Below are 23,482 nucleotides of genomic sequence, written 5' to 3'. Positions count from 1 at the left end.
CATACAGTTGACTTAATCCATCAAAATAGTCATTGTAATTAAGGGGCATGGAGGAGGAGGAGGAGGAGGAGGAGGAGGAGGAGGCTGGGTATTGTGGCTTCCTGATGCGCAGAGGGTTGGAATCAGAGAAGGAGGGGCCAATTAGACCACATTTGTCTTTCAGAGCACATGAGCCCGAGTAAGCTTTTGGATAAATAATTACACACCTATAAAACATGTAAACTGTGGGTAGACACACCACCTGAGGCAGTCTGGAGCATCTATTGTCATCCCGCAAATAAAAATACTTGTGCTCACCAGCAGCAAGTCAATTCAGGTGTCAAATTAGTGCAACTGATCTGTGGTTTAAACACAGTAATAAGTATTTAATTAGAGACATAAGGTACAATGTAAATTAATTTTAATATGCAAACATCCGATTCTTCAGCACCGCAGATTACAGAGCCTTATGGAGTGGCGGAAGATGCTACCAATCACATCGTGCTGCCATAGACATAATAACCGCTGTAACTACAAGGGAGGAAAGACAGACATGCTCAACAGCTCTTATCTCTGGTTTCTCCTGTCTGTATTTGCTCTCTTGGTATTTACTATCAGCTAAGTGCACGGTGGGTGACTTACAGCCTGGCACCCCTACTGCAAGTTAACACATCAATCATGGCTGGCTGGAAGACTTCACTTGACCATGCAGTGTAAAACGCTGAAATTGTCCAAAGTGCACAGAGTGTAGATTTATAGCCTCTGTGACAAGAATCCAGTGCATATACTTCCATAAGCCTTTAACCTCGGTCCATCTGTACAATCCCATGTGTTGCAGCTAAGCTTTGTTGAAATCCTCAGAATTTTGTTTTAAATTCAAGTAGAGACCCAAAAGTTTCCAAAGATATTAAATGTACTGCACTGATGTTTTGGAGAAATGGGTATAAACTAATGCACAAGACATCTACAGTAGAAATATTTGCATTTGATTTAATGGTGCAGCCATAAATATGCAGCATCTTGGGTTTGAACAGAGTGATTAATCTTAGGAGAAAACAGATTAGAAATATACAGAATATACATGAGATACTGTCATATAGTACAAAAAGTTTGTTTTAAAGAAAAAATCCAGAGTTTTTCAGATTTTTTTAAGATCTTGTCTATGAATTTAAGTTTGATGGATAACAATAAGCGTGGAACTCGTTTGAGTTCAAATCTACTTCTGGGGCCCCCCTGTAGCCTACTGGTTAAGACGCAAACCACATAACCATCATGTCTGCTGCTTAATTCTAGCCAGTGACCTTTGTTGCAAGTCATACCGCTCTCTCTATCTCTGCTTCCTGTCTCTGCACTTTCAAACTGTAAAATAATGTCAAAAATGTCAAAAAAAGAAGCCTGAAGTCTGTTTTTGTGGTGCACTATTTAACGTGTAAATAATAGTATAGACCCATAATGATTGTAATGTTTAAAGGAGTGTGTATGGAGCTCCATCTGAGAAGATTTAGATTTGACAAGACTTAATACAGAGTTATAATTTTACACAGTGGGTGAAGTGACTGGGTTTCAGTTCTTGGATGAAAATAATAGCAGACACCACCTGAGGAACCGTGGCTGCTTCATCGTTCTCTGAAATAAAGCTTACATTCAATTATGTCTATAATCTGCATTTAAATCTGATTAGTTAATGCGTGTTTATTTGTTACAGTCTTCAATTTAATCTGACTGTGTCTGACAGTCTCGGCCACCAACAGTGTTTTCAGACTTCTGTGTTATTCTCTATTTAGGAAAAGCCACAGCTAAACTATATGTTGAAGCACACCAAGTGGAGAGAAAAAACATTTTGGTGTGGAAAGCTTTGGGGTGGGAAATTACAGCCTTGCAGGCCCATGTGTGTGTATCCGACCTCTGTATTGTGTGCAAAATCGCAGACCTTTCCACACATGACAACATGTCTGACCTCTGTGTCTTAAGCACCACTTCACTGTAAGGCACCGTAAAAATCTGCTCTATAATCAGCACTTAAAACTACAGTTTAGAGGGAAATTTATATTAGATTTGCACTCTAGCGTACTAAAGAATTCAACCACTTCAGTGGAAGTGTAAAAGCTTCACCGCACACTTGAAAAATGTTCATCTTAACCTTAAGAGTCATTTTTTTTTCCAAGTGAGAATTTCTGTAAGATCTAAGTGTGGAGTTTTTCCTTACTCAAAGTGTTTAAGGATATTGGGTATCATATGTTGAGCCCTCTTGAGACAAACTTTTTGATTTTGGGTTGTCTAAACAAAATTGACATTAACTTGAATGACTGTAAAGATGAATATTCTAGGTAAATTTATAGATTTATATGGTATGAAACAGTTGCCTAATCTTTATCCACAAGTGTGAACAAATGCATCATCTCCTCCTAAACTGGGTCCTGCACGTCATGCATGAACTGGTTGCAAAAATGAGATATCAGTTTCTGGAGTCCCACTGTAAAAACTCCCACTGCCAAAACAACTAAACAAGGTGAAACCACGGACAAAAACTGTGTTGCCTAGATATTTTAATCATGCTGACACTGTTAACTACAACCCACACTGTCTAATGATCAAATGGCCCTGCATGTGTAAAACAAGTGTAGAGACAAACTAGCCTGACAGAGCGAGAGCTGAAGCCCAACTAATTATCTGCTGAATAGCTGGTTTACCAGGCGTTTGTTACATGAGAGAATGAACGGCTCGAGGAGCTGAAAAACTTCGACTGGTGCCCCCTCTTATAAGTTGGTGCCTCCTTTCACTCTTTAGAGCGGAGGAATTCCAAGAGCTTGCTGAGGCGCAAACGATTGGGAATGTGCCACTCTGACCCGCTCGGACGAAAAAACGTGATTAAGCGTTTTGTCGACACTCTCGGACGAGACTGAACCACTGCGGCCGTGCAGGAGGGGTGTGACACTGATGAAACAGGCTTGTAATATATACCCGGTGATGGACAGAAAGAGGGGAGGCCCTGATGAGTTTATCCACACCGAGTGAGTGATCTCCTTACTTTGATGTCACCAAAGCTCCACGTGCGTGGCTTCGCCCTGCGGTAAGACAGTCCAAGTAATCACAGATTAATAGAGCAGGCTAATCTCATTCACAAAGAGGTCACTACTGGCAGACAGATGCCCCTCCCCCCAGCACTCTATGTGCATTGTGGGCCGTTTGCAAAAAGGCAAAAGGACTACAACTGGCCGATCCCCCTGAGTACATCCATTAAAGGGATCAGTTGTACAATTCACCAAACCACACTTTATGCAGAGTTCACCTTTTCTAGTCAGCTGCAGAAAAGCAATTAAGCTGATTCCAAGTTACAACAAACATGATCTAAACCTCTGAACCACTCACTTCACTATAATTCAGATATGTTAACTGATTAAATCAATAGGAGGCAATAATGAACTTTTCCTGCGGCAAGAAGATACATATTGTCAGTGTCATTTTGATCAAGGTGTATTTCTTTGAGTTTTGCACTTTAAGCTTTTTCTTACCAAAAAAAAATTAACAAACTGCAGCCTTAAACCATTGGAGGCACTTCATGATGAATTCATTTGTCAAAGCTACAATCTGTTTCAGCTGTAAGTTGGCTGTGAACATTGATTTTCTACTGCTGAAATCAGCTCTGCCCTCCCCTCAGCACAATTTCCCCCCTCAATTTTCTCCCATGTTCGGGAGAGGAATTTAGATGACATAACAGAAATGTAATAGCTCGACCAAGCCGTGTGTCAGAGCCAAGACATCTCGACGACAAGTTAGTCCTGGTTAAAATGGGACACCAAATCTGATTTACTTATTAGTGCTCATCCATTGACCTAATGTCCTCTGTGGCAGACAGAACCGCTCTTAACTGCCAGATAGCTTGCTTTTTTTTTTACTCCCACTTTCAACATAGATTTTCAGAGGAGATTACAAGATGCATGATGTGAGCAGGCCAGTGGTTATGAAAACAAGATTTGGCTTCAAATGCTCCCAGGACACTTTTTTCTTTTAAGAAAACTCCCAGGGTTTGGGCTACACGAGCCAGAGATAGGGAACAAACAAGAGGTGGAACAGTTTCTCTCTGTCTTTATCCAGAACAATAAAAAAAGCTTGTCACGCAACAAACGACAGACTGTCGTATTTATGACTGAGCTGAGAATTTGAAAAGGACTTTCTGCTCTGAGCAGAAATTGGAGTTTAGCTTGGATCACATCCAAGAAAACTGGCAGATTTGGCTAAGTGAATTTTTGTCAAAGCAACATCATGCAGGGGACACAGTATTCAATTAAAACTTCACCTCTTCCCATGTACTCCTACACAGAACCCATCTTGCTTTTTCAGATTTGTTCCAGGCTTCTAATAGGCTCCTCAGTGAAGGGCAGACACTGACTCGTCTGTCTCTGGTGTTGGATGGCTGACCTGCTGCCACCATCCTGGCCACATAATGTGACTCACTCCCTTCCCCCGTCGCTCGGCAACGGCCCTGCTGGATGTCGGGGAGTGGGTCCTGCCCCTGGGGCCCTGGGGGGAGTGTCGTTTAAGAGCCATCTCCCTGGCTGCCAGAGAAGGCTTTCTTTCCGCCTTAACAACCTCCTCGACTGGGGCCTCCACTCTAGAGCTTCTGGGAGCTTTGCAGGAGAATGCAGAGCCTCTACAGTGGTGTCCATTGACTCTCTCTCTCTCTCTCTCTACAGGCCTCTCCTCTCAAAATATCCATGCATATACAGGTACATAATTGTCCATGAAATGCACTTTGGGATGCTGCCTAGACTCGAGTACTTGCCGCTTTCCAAATGACTACTGTTGCAGGAAATTATTTAGACAGAGAATCAATTGGCAATCTTATCTAAGCCCGTAAAGTAGGGCCTTAGATTTGATTTAGCATTAAGTAGAATTAGAACATTTGGCGGTGTAAGTTAATTGCAGACAGCGATTCCCCTCCCGTGGCTGACACAAGAGTGACATCGCATGATTTGAAGCCTCATATAACCACATATAAAACCATGAACACCATAAATCAGAAAAGGCAAACAAAGTGAAAATTTAAACAACATGTGGGTCTGACTTTCATGTCCTAGTCGGCTTAAGGCAGCTCAGCGGAGAGGCCGAGCACACAGAAGCAATTGCACAATCCCGCTTTCCTCGTAACCCAAGACAGGTGGAAACCACAAATCAAAAACCGTAAAGGAGCACAAAATATTCCTGTTATCTGCGAGCTGCTGACAGCCTATACGTCTTCATTCCCACTGTGCTTCAGCATGCTTTTTTGCCAGCTTGATAACAACATTTAGCAGTCTACATCTGTCCAAATAATCCATCACTGTACCGAGGTGATGGTGCTGTATGAAAACAGGAACTCATCATCACTGATACAGTAGTTTTTTGTCGCATGTGACAAATGGAACATTCTGCTGTACGCACTTTGTCTAAAACTCTAGCGAAGAAAATAAATCGAGATGTAGTTCTCCATGTTGTGAACAAGTTTGGTAGTGAGATGTGACATGAAAAAGTGAAAGTTTAAGCATGTTGTTCCAGTCAAATGTTTGGACACACTTTCTCATTCAAGTGGGAAGGTGTGGCCAAACTGTTGACTGCTACTGTATGTTATCGGGTAATACTCAATTCTTGAGTGAGATTGAAAAAGGAAACGGTATTTTGCATCACCATTGTTGTTGAAAACAAAAACAAAAAGAGATGGTTGGACTGTTTATTGTGCAGAAAACCATAAAAAATATAATTTAATGTCTACAATGAACAAATAAATAATTTGTACAAGCAACTCAAGAGGTCAGACATAACTTTAAACATGGAGTGACCATTTGATGTACTTAAAATGGTGTTTAACGCAGTTAGGTGTACTTTTCAGTAGTACCAGGTTCTTCTACTTTCTAGTAGCAATGGGTGGGTATCATGAAATGCTGCCAAGAATGCAAACAGGAACTTTGAGCCCATGTAGGCCAGCATGGCCAGATGGCCTGAGACGGCGGTTGAGAAAACTCTGGTCTTACCTGCTGATTTTGGAGTGAACTTGTCCCTGTTGGCAGCGCACACAGCCAGGAGCCGGTAACCCAGGTCCAAGTCGAAGCCCTGCTGTGCTGCTACACGGCTGACCACCTGAACACGACACAAACTGAACTCAGTCAGGACAATAGCAGATATTCATTATGGTCCAAAATTAATTTCGACAGAGAAAATAACTAAATGAGAGGATCTTTGTAAGATAAGTAGTAGTAGTAGTAGATTAAGCACATTTTTGAATTAAGATATTAATTAAGCTGTATGGACTTGACATCATTTTTATTAAAAAAAGTAACAAAAACTCCACTCATAGAAGGTCACAAGAATGCCAATTTCATTATCAGCTAAATAACAGAAGCGATAACTAGAAAGTGCTCACAGAGCGCATACCTCTTCCAAGGCTACACAATCATTTAGATGTGTTACTTTATTTTCAGAACAGAAAATGTTAAAAAAAAATTAATTTGCATCTGCACATGGATCTGTGTTGAAATACACATAGAGACAGATATAATTTGCCTATTTTTTCCCCAAAAATGTTCAAAAATGCCATTTTTCTAAACAATTTCAGAAAATACTTTTTAAAACAATATTTTTTTTACATATGCACCAAAACCTCATCAGTTCTTTGTTTCATCTCAAATTTGTTTTTATTTTACCAAATTCTATTGAAATCTGTGATCAAGGTTTTTAGACATCCTGCTCGCCAATTCACAGACAAATAATCAGTTCTGAATACATAATTTCTTAGACCAAAGTAATAACATTACTCTGACATGGTTATTCATTTTTAATTCATCCACAGATTCGTTAACATATTCAGTACAGGGCCACCTTGGTAGTTAAACACATCAAAGGACTCAACATTTTCTCAGATTCTGACTGTTACATAAGAGTGTAGTTTGGCAGCATCAAAGGTCCGGTTCAACTTAAAGGATAAAGTCACTACATGCTTATCAGTTCCATATGAGTTGGAGAACAGCAAGGTGAAGAGAAAATGTGGCCTCTTGTGCTGCGATGCCGACTGAGAGGAAACATTAAGAGCAACATCCACATGCCACAGGACACGATGTAAATGGCCCTTATGTGGCACACGTTGCTTTGATTTACCATTGCCATTAGCAGCTCAAAGAGACCCGCTCAAGACATTTAGTCCTTCAGGACATACTAAGACCTGTGTGAACCAATGTGCATCACTTGAGACGGATTCTTCCCTCTCCCTGGCTTTTCATAGCTGCAGTCCTGCTGTCACTCTCCGAAGTTCAAGTCAAGCCCTGAGGTAGTACAGCTGAACACTGCTCCCCGCACCGTATCATTATCTTCGGTAAGTATAGTCTTGACGTGACACCAAAACAAAGTATGTATATCTGGCCTTTATTTATAGGAATCCCCCATTAAGAAGAAGATATATGAGTATAGGCTGTCTAATTAGAATCTAAACATGTGAGGGACATTTTCCTAACTGGTAATTCTAGTGTAAGAAGTTTCAACAAGTAGTTCTAATTTCAGGACCTTAATTGTGCACAGCCGGTGGAATTGTGGTGGATTGTCAACCATAAGCCAAACATATGCCTTTACATTCAACACTTGATATACATCATTCTCCGGTTTAAAGTTTTAAAATATTTGTCTTTTCAGCTTAGTTTAGTTTGAGTTAATGACATGAAATAAGACACACATCTGCTTCTTTATGATGGCAAAAGTCGTCACTGGAGGGTTGTAACACACGCAGGCTCACACAAAATTTGTAGTGTTTTACTTGTCTTGCCTAATTTTAAGATTGGGTTTGTTTTTTAGATAAGCAAAACCATATTGATTTCTCTTAATTTATGTTTGGGATATTAGTGTGACATCCACACAATCTAGTTTTAAGACTTGTTTCTTGCCAGTTCTGGCTGAAAAATAGTCTGAACATTGCACTAAGTTACCTTGAAACAATTATAATTAAACACAAGTGGTGCTTGAGAATAATCTATCTATGGTAACAAAACAATTGAATCATTCAAAAATAAGATATCATAGCTGAATCAATGTCTAATTAACTCCTAAACTGAGCTCAATTAAAAGACAAATAAGTTTCAAGCACCTTTATCTTAAATTGTGTCCACTGACACAGTTTTGTTTGGTACCTCAGCAAATTTATCTTGATTTCACATTTAGCTTGTTTGTTGAAGTGATTTTTTTGCAGTGTATGTAGCCACCTGCCTGACATCACCAAATGCCAACGTTGCGGCAGCAGTGCGATACAAACATGCAACGGGCAACAGGGTGAAGTGTTTACCATTACAGTCTGAGATCGGGTAATTTCACAATCACATCGCTCCCTCTCAGTGTGGCTCAGGCTAAGGTCTATACAACCCATAAACTAAAAGGAAAAGCCTTGAGATTTTCACGGCAGGAAACAAATTGAATTGGCGAAATGGAGGAAAAGGCACCTGCTGCTGCACATTAAAGCAGTAACACAAACAATCACTTGAATGGGGGGATGTGTCACAGCGGTTTCACTGTGGTGCTCGAGTACAAATCTCTTGCCTGGTGTAACCACGCTTGCTTGGCGGGGTTACAAATTGCACCCAACAGGAGCTATGCGTATCTCATATCTACTGCTGGAGGCAGTATGGAAATGAGCATGTTAAAGCACAGTAGGGCTCAAGGTGACAAGTGAGATCCGCAGTCCATCCATTTCTCTACCTGACTGTCTATCTTCTATTGTTTGGCCCCAAATTTCTAAGAGGATGATGAACAATTCCTTCATATAGTACCTCTCCTGTCTTGCATTGAGAACAGAATAGTTCAGAATACTACAAATGTATCTTGTGTCAAACACTCACGACTTTTAAGCCTGAAATGTGGCTCTGAAAAGTATCAAAACATCCAAAGAAAGTTCTCATAACCACTACTCCTGCAGCTTAATCCACTTTTCCTCTATCTGTATAGCTGTTATGTTCCAAACACGATTTTCACCAATTGCTATATAGCTTCTGTTTGTCGCTAACACGGTTTGCTGTTTTATCATTGAACAAAGGTAAACACTGCACACAGGGAAGCTGTGTATTAAGCCCTCAGTATGTTTCAGATGCAGATATTTTTGGCAAAAATATACCAAAATATGGCTAAATACATATAGCTTTCATTTGCTGCTACACATGCTACACATACATTTACATGCTACACATGCTAGCAACAAACAGAAGCTGTGTATGTGTCCATGTTTTGGGTTTAGGAGGCTTGGCTGGGTGAAGACGTAAATTAGGAGTGGTTTGAGAAGTTTGTAGAGAAGTTTTATAGACATTTTGGTACTTTTTTGAATCTAAGCTGACTGCTGTCAGGAGCAAACTACAAACATTTCAGAGCTACCTTTCAACCTTGCAGTGTTGGGTTAGTGTTTGATATACAAAAGAGATTTCTTGTGGGGTATTCCTTTAAGGGTTGTAAGGGACTCTTCCAGATACAAGTGAGTATTTACCACTTTTGACAGTTTGCTGGAACATCGTAGACAAACAGCTCTGCCTTCTGTGTCTGATTAGATCCAGTCAGAATATGCAAACCTTCTTGTAAATTATTTTAATGCGTTTTTGCCAATTTCACCAAAATCTTTTCTTTGTTTACAGTATACCTCTCAAAACAGTCAAGTCTTTTTTTCACCTGTCATGGGATGCTAATTATTCAATTAATCAAAAGCCCCTAGGCATTTCAGTAGGGGAATTAATAGCTTTGAAACCATATTTCCTTATAACTGCACTGATTGCTTTGTGGTTTGAGGACATTATTGCGCTCGTCCTTTTAGTGTTCCAGTGTGCTGATTTCATGAGCCACAGCACAAACTGTAACTGAAGTCACTGAAAGGTGACTGAATCTCAGTCATTTTTACAGCGTAAACTGCTTTTTATTTTCCAGCGACCTCAGTGAAGATCAGGCAGCTAAACATTAGCTCTCTCATATCCCTAAGGGAGTTATGGAAAGAGCCAATGCAGCAGTTGTTTCACCGGCCCTTTCCTTGTCCTTGAACCCTTGAGTGTGAGACTGTCCAGTGATGGTGATGGTGGGGAGGTGGGGGGGGGGTTTGTGACTGCCGACTTACCGTTAGGCATCCCATCAGGCTTTGCTCGAAGGGGCGCTGGAAGGCTCGTGGGTCGCCACACCAGTCCAGCAGCTCAGTTGCTGCTGTTTGGAAATTTGCTGGATTTTGTAAGTGCTAGAGAGAAAGAAGGAAAGATTTGGAATACATTAGAGTCTAGCACCATTCAAAGGTCACAAAAAATGACTAGCAATTATATTATCAGATATAAATACAAGTTACTCATTTATTTATTTGTGGATAACGGATTAGCATAGTAATAGCAGAATCAGAAGGGGCTGGAGGTTTGGTTTGGTTTTATTCTATCATTGAGTGTGGGTTATGTACAGAAAATGTTCTTATTTTAAAATAGTAATAGTAAAAAAAAGTATGAGACAGGATAAAAAAATCAACACATTGTCATAACTTGTTTCCATAATGGTCCTGGCCTGACTAAGCCAATGCTACACCCCAGATAAAAATTTTAAAACAATTCTAAATATCTGACTTCTATATCTAAATAGAAAGACGTTAATCTATAATAAACACGTGTGGAGAATGTGGTTGGATTACCTGCTTAGTTTGCTGCCCTTGTGAACCCATATAAAAGATGAAAAAAGAGGATGGACTGACTAGTGAGTGAGAAAATTTATATCAAAGCTGTCACCAAAATGAGGGCTGCACCAACAAAATGATGAATAATTAAAAGCATTGAGGGTGGCTAAAAAGAAAACAGCATTTTTTTTACGACCACATTTCCTGAAAATTTGCTTATCACACTCTACTTATGTTGTGGGTTTAAAGTATTAATGCACAGAGCTGAAGGGGTATGTCCCCATTAGACTCAGACACATGCTTCCACTTCACTCTCCCCAGGTTTCTAGTAGCAGCGTCTCGCCACTGAGTGCAATAAATCTCCCTATATGGCTGTATGAATAGCCGAGGAAGCCCTTATTTCACCAGTCGGCCCTGAGCTGTGCTGTGACTTTATCTGACAACAGGCTCCTTGACCTACAGGCACCCCTTTATGGCATTCATTCCCCTCGCGGAGCCAGCAGCCCACTCACTAACCCTGTTGTCTGTCTTGCTGTACAGCAGCAAAGAAAACTGAAAAATGGACCTCTCTGGGTCGCCAGCTCGGGCACGCTGTTGGTCATTTCTTCTCTAAAAGCTTTCAATCCTCAATATGAATCACTTTATACACAGAAGAGCAGACACAGCACCTCCACTCTGCAGTAATCTGTTGCCTTTGGAGAGATTATGCACACAAGCCTCTGTAGTGCACTTGTACAAACCAGGAACAAATGGACTCCCACTACATGGCTTCAAAGGTAAATAGAGAGGTTTGTCAGCTTAAAGTGAATAGCTGCCTTTTTAACACGTCTGTGTGCTTTGATTTCGCTGTCAGAGGGAAAAGGAGAAGAGGAAGTGACAGCGGTACAGTCACTGCCTTGCAGTGCTTTTTTCTTGTTTGCTCTTTAGGGGGCAGCAGAGGTCAGGATTTGATAAGGCAGCTTTCATATCAATTTACAAAGCTGGCGTTTGACAAGGGCCGGATGAAACCAGTCTTGTTCATTTTATTCGCTGTCCGAGACTGTTTCCCACTCATCCGACATGTCTTTGTTGGGGGAGAGTAGGAGAGGACGTGGTGGTGTTGCTGAGCATGAAAATCCTACTGGTGGATAAAGTCTCCTGGAGAAACACACACATCCACAGATGCTAAATTTAGATGAGTCTGGAAGCTAGACAACATACGCAATCAGCGCACCAAGGATGGAGGGAGGTGGGGAGGGGGGAAGAATATGTCGAGGGGAGGAGAAAAAAAAAAACACACCACCACTTGGGCTTGAAGTGATTACTGTTCTTTGCACTCAGAACAATTGGTCCCACCAGTGTGGCTGTCACACGGAGAGCTTGGCAGTGCCACGCCACAGATGTTCCCCCTACTCCGGCCAAAACCCACCAATCAAACCTAAACTAGTGGCCAAGAGACCCCTCACTCCCCATATCCTCATCCCCTGGGGGAGAATGATCCTCCAACACTTACACCCCAGTTAAAGCTCGGCCCAGTTTGAGGGGAAACAAAGACAAACGGGACTTGCGCTGTCCTGAGAATACAGCTTTCTACAGATACAGTCATAATCTGCAGTCACGTCTGGAAACAACTTGATCTGCACATCTGCAGCTAAACTGAATGTGACAGCGCACGCGATCTGGCAAAGACTCCCTATCCTTTCAAAATCACAGCTTTTGGTCTTGCTGCTGTTGTTGTTCCGCATTCAGCGACGCTCCAGAGCACTGAAAACATATTAATGGAGACAATTAACCCTGGAAAGAAGACAGTGGCAGAAAAAAACAGCTGCATAGCCGGTACAGCAGTACAGAGAGTTTTGTCTTCCAGTTTATCTTGATATATTGACACTTACAGTCTGAGGAAGTGCTCCTGCAGCGAGAGGAGAGTTCATAGTTTCCGCCAAACCTCTGTTCGTATCACTGAGTGGAGAGTCTGTCAGCACACTGGCTTCCCCACCGTGAAGGGAAAAATACTGTCTCTAAAATAGATACCAGCAGTATCAAGCAGCCCAATCTTCCCCAAAGTGTTCTCAACGGTGCAATTCCAGGACACCAGAGGAAAACAAACTGCCAATGAAAAACTATGTGTTGGGGGTGAAGTCAGATAACTGTTTTTATGTATCACTTTTTAAACATCCTCGCCTGTTTGGAGTTTAAACAAGTGAACACATCTATTTCACTGTATGACTTTTTAAAAGTCACAGATGCGTTCCTCTGAAGTGTTTAGCTTCCTAAACACTTGGTATGAGGAAACAAACAAAACAGACCTGTCAACCTGTCAACACTGTTTACTTTTTCCAGTATGAATGTAAACATAGGTATCCGTATTAGATATATTAGATATTCCAGTCTCGACCAACAGTCCAAAACACCAAAACATTCTGTTTAAAATGATATAAAACAAAGAAAAGCAAGAATATCATGCGTTTGAGCTTGAACCAGTTTTGCATTTTTTCCTGACTTAAAAGATTAGTTGACCATGAAAATTGTTTTCGACTACTTTTCAAACAGTTAATCTGCTAAAGGTTTCAGCACTACATAGAATAATTCAGTTTATGAGATGAAGTCAAACAAACTATTAGATTATGGGGATGTAAATTGTTATCATTAACCTCTAGAACTACTTTTTTACACTCATGTCAGACAATGCAGATACATCTGACGGATTTTACATTTTAAATGTCAGAATTAGCATCTAAGGGTGGAAAATTACCATGTTTTCATAGTTTATGAAGTGTTTGGTTAAGTTATTGTTTAAAAATCAGATGAATGCAATTTCACAACAAGGCGGTAATTTAAAACTTACCACCGTAATGATTTCTGATTTAACTTTCAACCCTGTGATTCAATCAGGCCGACGGATTCCAATTTCCTCCACTTTATCATCGCGCTCAACAGTAATTTATCATTTCAGCAACAAAATCAATTTGTTCCCCTGTCCGCTGTACTGGCTGGGAGTATTTAGACAGACATGTCACATCTCCCAGAAAACAACAACACAATGGAGGAGGCTTCATTTATATTCCTGCTCCACGTCCGCACTGACTTCAAGATGCCAAATTTCAGCATGTGCACACTTTCAATTAAAGCAAACAGCTGGATTGGTTTACAATATTTCCTTAATTATTTTAATGACTTGGATATTGGACAATGGGGAGCAAGGGGAGAAGATAGTGAGTTAATTGTTCTGATCTCCCCTGATGATCATCTTTGTGTGCGGGGAGGAGAATAGACGGCCGGCTGAATGGGCTCACTGCTGGTCTAATTGGCAGGACATAAATGGTATTTATTATGCGGGCCTTCCAAACCCTGATTGTCTGCGGCACAAAGCTGCCTCTATTAGCAGGGTGCTGGCTCTTACTGGTTGGTTTGAAATGACCCGGCGCTTAACCATTTATTAGATGGACTGGAGGCCTCCTTGTATGCCATGGATCTCTCTAATTGGCATGTTTACCCATGTGCTGCTTCCCCCGGCCGCTAACATTGGGACATGTTTGTTTAAATTTTTGCCTTGCGGGGTTAATACATTTAACCTCCCGACATAACACTTTTTGTGTTGTTCTGTTCTGTGAACTTTCTTTATAGAATAATCCACCCGCTATTAGCAATGTGATCATACGGCGCATTAACAAAATTCAATTTCACCCCATATTAGTAAAGGAGTGTATATTGCATATTTAATATGCAGCTGTGAAGAAGGTAACCAGACTAAAGACACACACACACACATAGAGAGAGAGAGAGAGTGTCTGTTTACTTCTCTCTACCTTATTACTCAAGAACATCATAGCTTGTCTCTACACATAGGGGCTTCCCTCTGTTTGCTCCATAAACATTTGCCCTGTCTCTCTATGTGCCTCACCTTGTCTCTTTCTCAGTAATAGCTGGGAACTCCCTGCCGAGGGTAAAACAATTTGCCACATCCACACTTGTGTTTAAGTGCAAACCCCACACATTGTCCCAAAGGCCTTCTGATGTACTTTTCAGGAGGTGGACCTCAGCACAGAGACCCGAAAACAAAACGGGCCGTCAGTTAAGAAAAGAGATCAAAGGGAGAAACCCTGTAGCCCGGGGTTACGCAAGTATGTCTGTTTAATTCTGCCAGAGATTCGTCTTGCAGTAAATGGTGGTGAGGGGAGAACAAAAGGACTCGCTGGCAGTCAGCAGTGGTGGAGGGAGACAGAGGGGTGATGATGGGGGTGGGAGGGGAGCCTCTGCTCTTTGACCCCACTCACTAACCTGAGTCACACCAAAGCCCTGATAAAAGGACTGAACAGATTAGTCACTTACTGTGGCCAAACAGGAAGACTCAGATACATTCTGGCCAAGATGGTTTATGTCTGTATGAGCGTGTATAAGCAGAAACTTGGAAAATGAAACCAAGAGTGTTGGTTTCCTACTTTTTTCTGTCAACTGCAAACAGCCAAATGTAATTTAAAGTCCCACTCCACTCAAAAATGTGCTTTGTTTATTGTTACTTCACTTGGATGTTTGAGCTTCACTGTGCAGAATGATGTATGTGCAGAGTTTGAGACTAGAGGGATATTTTCAAAATGTATCTCCTGAAGTGGAAAGTTTCTCTGTGCCACCTTTTAAAATCTGTCTTTAAAGGGTGGGCCTACTATCATGATTTGTGACATCACAATTAGTTCGGAAGCCAATATTCAAATTATACAAGTGTGATATGGAAACTTGAAGCCTCCAGTGCACAAACACTGAGAATGAACTTTACAGTGAAGTAGGAGACATCTTGTGTCCAGTAAGCAAAACCTTTGAAATAACAAATATTTGCATATTCATAGATTCTGGATTTTTTAATGAGGGAAAAGGAAAAGATGCCATTTCAAAGATTTGAATGTGGTAATTATATATTAAAAAATGTCTGAAGGGGGTCTTTAAACATTTGCCCATCAACTTCTCCCTGCAACATATACTATATACACCACACCCTTATGATCACTACGATGTCCTTTAGCCATTGGCACACCGCTCACCGGAAAGCTATGTGATCACTTGCCACTACTGTTAGAACTTCATGAGCCCACCTCCACCCCAGCATCCACCTGTAAGCTCTGTGTCTATGTTCCCCTATCGTCACTCCCCACTCCCTGCTGTCCTGAGCTTGATGCTTTCTTGTGGGGAGTGACAAGGTCAGAGCCCAACACTGTGCATATTGTACATTTACATAATGATCCATCCAACAACCGACTGAACTGAAGTAAAAGTCGCAATCCTACACTGAATTATTACAAAGTTTACTGAAGTCTGTGTGACATCGTAACTGTCCCGGAAAACCTTGTATGTCCAGTTTTGTGGATTTTCCTGCTCTTCTGCTTTGTGATAATAATTATTAATTTACATAATTAATTATGTAAAAATGAACCACCATCAAGGTAAAACAGTAGTGTTTCGACATTTTATGTGAAAATAGCAACTTATCTCATGTTTAAATCTGATTGTACAAAAATAACTACAACCATGAGATTCATATAATAAAGTAAAACATTATTTTTCCATTTAAAGGTTTAAATGTAAGAAAGATTCCCAACTCTTAAGTACCAATAGCTCAAGATTTTACTTAACTCTAATACTTGTCACTTGTGTAAATTAACTTTCCACCTCTGCATGTACCATATCACATGCAGTATGTATTATATATTTGCCTACACTGACATTTATGAAGACACGCAGCATGTGATGTACTGTATGTGTCAACCTCTTTCACCTAATCTAACATAATAAAAAGTGACATGGTAAATGAGACAACTGATTGACAGCTGGTGTAACCAAAGCGCTGCATCTCACCTGTTTGATACACTGCAGACGGTCATTGGTCTGCTGTATGTGTCTGTCCATCGACGGAATCGAGTTCATGTTGATTGTCCCTCTTTGGCGTCTCTCTACCTGCCAGCCATTAAACTGGAGCGTTCTGCAACAGAAACAAAGACAAGTGTAAAAGCTCGCCTCTTCCCAGGGAAGCTGCCAATCCCATCACCACCAGGATATTGTAGTTTAGTGTGTGTATGTGTGTGTATATGTGCGCGCAGTGCTGTGAGCCGAGCAGGGGAGATATTGATTTGGCAGGTGACAAGCACCTCAGAGAGCCCAAAGAATGACATTCCTCTCTGTGACACCCTTAACAAGCCCTGGCGGTTGCCCCAAACGCTGCCATACACCTTCGCAGAGGACACACTGGACGACTTAGAGAGGATGTCTGACCATGTTTAAAGCACCTCGGGGTGAAAACGAACAGAGGTGGAGGGACACACACACACACACACACATTATGTAGAGCCCACCAGTCTGTCAGCATTACCTCAGAAAACTGCAAGAAATCGTTCCATCCTGGCCTGTGAGAACATTAACTTGGCATGTGGTTCTCTGTTTACATTACTTAGCCATTATGTAATCTTTGGTTAACAATTATCTGTACCCTGGGCCCAGACATGCTCTACATTTCATTTTCTCCCCCTCCTCCCCCCTCCACTCTCCGGCTACATAAGAGTTCCTCTAACAAAACCCCTTACAGCGCACTATTGATTTTGGAGCAGCAGCTTATGGAAAACCTTTTTTTTCTTTTTCTTTTTTTTTTTTTGTTCCGAGGGAATAATTTTTCATGGAAGGCAAACAATAGGACTGAGATCTGACATGCTACATAACATTATCACAAGTTAAAAAGTATTACAAGCTACATTAAAGGTTATCAATTCTGCCTGTGGGTGTCTGATTTAATGCTGCATTCAATGTCATATAAATATCATACTGTGGGTGCTGGCTATAACTCAGTGACCGGCAGCTTCAAGTGGAGGGGTAAGTGAATTAATAAGTGGGTGGTGGTGGTGGGTGCAGAAAAGGGGGTACCCCTCCATCTGCACCCATCTTCTTCTCCCCCTAACTCCTCCTTTATCTCATCCCGTCTCAATCTTTCCTTCTTGCTACTGCAGGGGCATCTCTTCCTGCAGCGTGTCATCTCTCACTCAAACACTCGCTCCCATCAGTCAGACCACCCCCCCCCCCTCACGTCATTTTTCTCCATTACCATCACACAGTGAGAAATTTCACTGCACAAAGTACCGGTGAGATGAGGGAGAGAAAGAAAGAGAGAGAGAAAGAGAGAGAGAGAGAGAGAGAGGAGGCAGCATGCTGCACCATACTGATAATGCTCACTTAGGGGTCTCTAGCTGGATTTAACGGCAGGGCCAGTAATCTACTCCACTAGACAGCTAAAGAGCTTTTATGCTACCTATTGGAGCTGCTCATGCCTGTACTTGAGAGGAGAGAAGGGCACACAAGAGCATTCCTCTCCATAAATTAGAAAGCTCATAAAAAAAAAGAGACATTGGAAGAGTTTTTTTTTCCATTCTGCTTCTCTTTGCAGATGGAAAGTATTTGTTTGTTGACATTTTTGTAGACAGACTTTTGAGACTTAAGGAAGGTCTAGACTCACGAGTCGAACACCTTTGAGACTTGGCAGGTTTTAGGGGCAGCTGCAATTATAAAGTTTTTTAAGTATTTGTTTTTATAAAGTGATGTGAAAGTGTGGTATTTAGAAATCTGGTCCACTATATACTTTGTACCTCTCTTGAATTTGAGATACTCTGATCTGAAGAGACTATCTGGGTATAAAGGTAAATAAAAAAAAGAAAAATAATAAAAAACAATGCATTAAATAAACAATTTAAATATGTCTCATCACCAACCCTCGCATCGAGCAATTGAATCAAACACTGTTCTGTTTTTCAGCATTTCAAATCAAGACATCATAAATGTCACTCAAGAGAAAAAGCATCACCGTGAGCGATGATATATGTTCATGCGTCGGCTTTATATACATCCCTCTCATGTTTACTGCTATAACAGTCCCCTCAGTCCCCAGTCTGTGTCAGCTGAGCTGAGCTGATTCTTGGCGAGGGCCACCATGGACCATTGTGCCCCTCAGCCACCAGCAGGTGTCTCCCTGGCCCTTCAAAGGCCTGGCTATCGGCACAAAGAAGGCGGAGCGGTGTTGCTTTAAGCCTTTACAAGCTCAACAAATCCTCAGCTGCTGCTTCCTAACAGGGCCCACTCAGCCCGGCACTGCCTGTCTGACCTTGTGGTTATTGATGAGCGAGTCGACCTGCTCCCTCAGTCTCTCTTCTCTCCTGCCCTTTCCTTCACTCTCTACCTCTTTCTCTCTCTGTGTCATCTCTCCTACCTCCAACAGTGAGTTAAAATGATTGGAAAGACGGAGGCTCGGGTGCTACTCACCATGCCTGCTTTCCCCCCCCCTCTTAAACACACATCATAACAGTACTTCTGACCTCCTCACACCGTAAAGCCTGTGCCCACATATTTACACTGATTTTCTTCCCAAGATAAATTTAAAAAATTATGAGTTGACAGTATTGGGGAGTAATTTAATTTTCAGATATTGTGTGTGTGCTTGTTTTAATTAAACACTAGTCCTTTGTTATATCTTTAATGACTAACAAGAGCCAAATTAGAGATTAAATCCGGGATGGTGCAGAGATATAACAACAGATGCAATTATGAGCCCTTCCCCTATATGTTATCATTTATTAATTTCTCTGCGCCATCACCTTATGTGAACTTATTTGCCTTGATTCAGCTAGTTACCCCAGAAATCCTGCTACACGTCTTTGAGTGTTTGAGGGGAAATTAGTGCAAATTGCACGGCAGGCGTTACACAACAAGTTGAGAGCTGTGGATTCCTGCACAACAAAAGACACATGGAAGGGTGGGGGGTGGGGGGGAGGTGGAGACGGGATGGAGAGTGGGAGGGGATGAGGGAGACCCGCTTTCTGTCCCTATTCAAGGGGGAGCTAAAATATATGTATTGAGTGGGAGCTGTAATAAAACGAAACGGGTGAGGAGATGCAGGCTGGGAACAAATATGAAAGGCAGTGGAGTATGGCGGCAAGGCGATGGAGCACCACCGGAGGATTGGATGAAATTATCTCTTTATAATCAGGGGGCTTCTGCATGGCTGCCTCCTCCATTGCCCAGTGACAGATGAGGCCTACCTCTTCAAATGGGCTTTTCACAGTGCTATCAGCCCACCTCTAGGGTAAAACAATGTTTTTCTTCCCCCCTGTGCCACCACTTTAAAGGCTTTGTTTCCACACAGCACCCCGCAGAGGACAGGATTGTCTCCCGTCAGGCAGAGTCCATGTATGTCTCATTACGTGATCATGTTACATAAGTGTACCTTGAAAAGGGCTGCAGATTTAATTTGATGACAAAACTGTGCCACGGCGGGGACTACAAGATGGTGATGCTAAACAATGTTAAATGAAGACACTAAAGCAGAACATTATCTCTGGTAAGTAAGAAGGATTTCTTTTCAAACTGTCACAACTGCACAGTCTGGAATCTAAACATTATTCCAGACACCCATAACCCAACCCTGCACCTTCAAAGAGAGCTTCTAGCCTGTTAATGTAACATAGACAGGTTTGTGCGCCTCTGCTCTGCAGGATAAAAACAGTCAGAGGGGGAGAAGAGTAGACAATGATTAGCTTTATCCCACCATCACAGCAGAACAAATGGATCACGAACCCTCGCCGCTTTACACGGTCTCTCAGCTGAGCTGTCAAGGCGCAGGGAAGTGGTAAACAGATTTAATTTATTCATATAAATGGCTTGTGAACCAAAACAATCAGGCTACTTTGGGGTCGGGCACTGTGTCTTTACAGGATATTTCCAGTTTAATACAACTTGGGTATTATTTTTGGGTTAGAAGTTTTGGCAGTCATTTTTATCTGTTATGATAACGCTGAACTCATCATGTACCTGCTGAGATCTGGGAACAGGGTGACATTGCTGCAGTAAAAATGACTTTTATTTGGAGTGAATGCACGCAAAAAGCGGGTAATAATCCCTCATTTCACAGGAAAAACTATGGCTAAGTACAGTAGGTCAAAGCTGAACCAGGAAGTCAGTCTGTCGGCTGTGATGGAGGTTTTGGGAAGTAAACTAAACTTGGGGGTTTCTCGTCTGCTCACGTGACTGCTTGTGTTCTTCTTTTTAGTGATATCGCTGTGTTCCCACATCTCAGCATTTTACTGTGGTGAGTACAATGTTATCGTAGCTGATAGAAATAATGACCAAAATTACAAAAATAAAATCCCAAGTTGAAATAAATTGGAATTATCCTTTAAAGGAATAAAGATGCATTTCCTGCCTCAAGAGGGCCGGAGTATTCATTGATGTAGGCAGGCAGGGAGTTTGCGGTTGGCTGCAGAAGACACAGAAAGGCTGTGCTGGCCACCATCCCGACCCCACACACACACACACATACACACACACACACACACACGCACACACACCTTCTCACCTTCCCTTGAGTGCTGGACCAGCATCATGATACCATAACAACACCCTCAGTCACTCCTAATGTGCTTTACAACAACATTACAGGCAGGGTGTTACACCTCCGCAGAGCTGTGTGAAACACCCCCCTCAACACACACGCACACACACACACACACAGAAACACACACACACACCTCACTAATCGAAAGCTCAAAGTACTGCTGACACTATTAAAACGGAACAAGGTGGCCTGAGCAGAGAAATCAGCATCACTCTCGCACCTCGTGGGGACACGTCGAGATGCTCAGCTCAAGGTGATCGAGTCCCCTCGTGTCGTCTATTGTAGGTGAATTAGGCAATAAAGGACTAATCTGCGCCATCATTGACTAGGGCTCGGCTGTTTGCAGCACTTGCTTAAGGGCGATAAAGATGAGGGAGGAGGAGGAGGGGAGGAGGAGGAGGAGGAGGAGGAGGAGGAGGAGGGGAGGAAGCATCTCCTCACCCTCATGATTTTAATGAGCTTTGATTCCGAGATATGTCTTGTTTTCTTCCGACTGTCGGCCGAGGCCGGCGTGAAAGCTCCCCTTTAATTATCTCAACATTGTAGAGGCACCGTTTTCTTGCACTGAGGGAGGGGTGTTTAGTTTGGAGAGGGCAGTTCTAGGACTCCAGGTGTCCGCCTGGTTCTCTGCCTGGTAAGTGGCCAGGCAGGCAGCGAGGACAAAGCTGTGTTTGTTCGACGGAGGAAAAAGCAGAGAGGATGGAAATGTGTACGACTCGGCGCCGCTTCCATTGTTGCTTTACAGAATGTGCCATAATCCCCGGCAGGCTCCATCCAGAGCTGGCACGGAGAATAATATGAGCTGCCTCCTGCCTGTCCCACCTCCCTGCTCTACCTCCCCTCCCCTCAGCCCTGCTCCATCACCTCCTCCTCCTCCCTTCCCCCATTTCTCTGCTGCACACACATATGGACACACAGCCACTCGAGTGCAGACACACACACACACACACACACACACACTCGCACCTCCCCACATGTCTCCTTAACAGGCTTGGGAATGGATTTCTTTTATTTAATGTGGTTTGGTCTGCAGCTCCAGCGGCAACCGTGAGCGAGGGCGGGCTCGCAGTTGTGCCACTCACTCACTCACACACACATATATACACACACACACACGCACACACACACTCAATCCAAGGAGCCCTGCTGTGTTGGTCGCTGTTCACTGATCTTTCCCTCTTCCCCTCTGTCTTTCTCCATCTCCCATTCTCCCTCCACTCCCTCTCTGTCTCACGCAGACCCACATTCGCTCCCTCCCTCCTTGCCCTCTCACATTTTTTTTCCTTTTTTTTTTCATGACAGCTCACATAAACAAGCCTCCTGGATTCCAGCGGGAGCCCAATGTTCAGTACACAGAGATTGTTCAGCCATCAGGCACATCTGCAGCGTGATTAGAAAAGCAAAGGGAGCATGTTGGTGTGAGCGGGAGGGAGGGAGGGCAGAGGTGGTCACTGGTAGCCCCCACGATTGCCACGGCCCCCAGTAGAAGAAGAAGAAGAAGTAGAAGAAGAAGATGATGAAGAAGAAGAAAACAGTGGGTCGGGGATCAGAGAGGGGCCTAAGCAATATCTCCTCTCTAACCAAGTGTAACGTTTCACAGAGTCTCAGAGGCCGATTGCCGGCTGCGATACAAAAAAAAAAAAAAAAGAAAAGAAAAAGGACAAAGGCAGATGGGGGCCAGTTTCACACACCCTCCACCTCGCCTGACTCAGAGCAAGCAAAGGAGTATGGGAGAGGAGATGGTCCTAGTCACATGCCAACATGAGGAGCATCGTAGCGGTTTCTCCCTCCATCTCTCCTCTCCTTTTTGCCCTCTACTACCGCCTCCTGCAAACAGCTACTCTTTTAATTTCCTTCCACCCTTGCACTAATAGTAGGGGGGGGGGGGCGGGAGGGGGGTCAAATCCCCCGGGGCGGTAGAGGCAGCACAGATGAGCCACATGACTGCACGTCACCTCTTAAGAGCCCCATCAAATGCTGAGAAGCATGGAGCTAACAGCTAGCCAGCTAGCCTTACACTCGCTGTGTCTGCCAGTGATGCTCTATCGGCTCCACCGCTCGCTGCCAAGCTCCCCTCTCCTCTGCAATTCTCGAAGAATTTCAGAGGCATGTGATGATGATGAAACCAGCGAGCCGGAGTGTAAACCTGCAGCTATTGTTGCGATATGAGGAGAATTCGCACTCAATATCTCACAAAGAAAGCCGTCACTACTACCCTCAGCCCCTTGAAACACTTTGTCTTAAAAATTGCCTTTGATTGTGAGCACAGAGGAAAAGTCAAAGAGGCATTTTATTTCCATTTCGGTGAGTGATATTGTTGCTGTGTAGGTGCCAACACTGCTCCAGACAACTTGTGAGTGTTTTTCTTTTTTTTTTTTCTCCCTCCCATTTTCTTTTTTTTCTTTCTTTCCTGCCAGTCTCCTGGTTTATTATGCATTCAGCTCATGTGTCCCTCCTGTGAGTGGCTGTTCATTTTCCAC

At 42.7% G+C, this 23,482-nt stretch overlaps 1 protein-coding gene across 2 annotated transcripts in view; it reads right to left on the bottom strand.

The window, feature by feature from the left end:
* The window catches only part of LOC137171502 (zinc finger MIZ domain-containing protein 1-like), a 117,408-nt gene that overhangs the window by 25,542 nt on the left and 68,384 nt on the right, over window positions 1–23,482 (bottom strand). For both annotated transcript variants that reach the window (XM_067575455.1, XM_067575456.1), the window contains exons 3-5: window positions 16,433–16,556; window positions 10,079–10,192; window positions 5,988–6,093 (exon numbers count right to left, since the gene is read on the bottom strand). In XM_067575455.1, the coding sequence (XP_067431556.1) occupies window positions 5,988–6,093; window positions 10,079–10,192; window positions 16,433–16,501 (289 nt within the window). In that variant the 5' untranslated portion in view covers window positions 16,502–16,556. The remainder of the gene's footprint in view (window positions 1–5,987; window positions 6,094–10,078; window positions 10,193–16,432; window positions 16,557–23,482) is intronic.

The sequence above is a fragment of the Thunnus thynnus genome, chromosome 20 (assembly GCF_963924715.1).
Source record: "Thunnus thynnus chromosome 20, fThuThy2.1, whole genome shotgun sequence".
Lineage (NCBI taxonomy): Eukaryota > Metazoa > Chordata > Actinopteri > Scombriformes > Scombridae > Thunnus > Thunnus thynnus.
The sequence above is the reverse complement of the archived record's forward strand: the minus strand, read 5'-3'. Positions and strand labels throughout refer to the sequence as shown.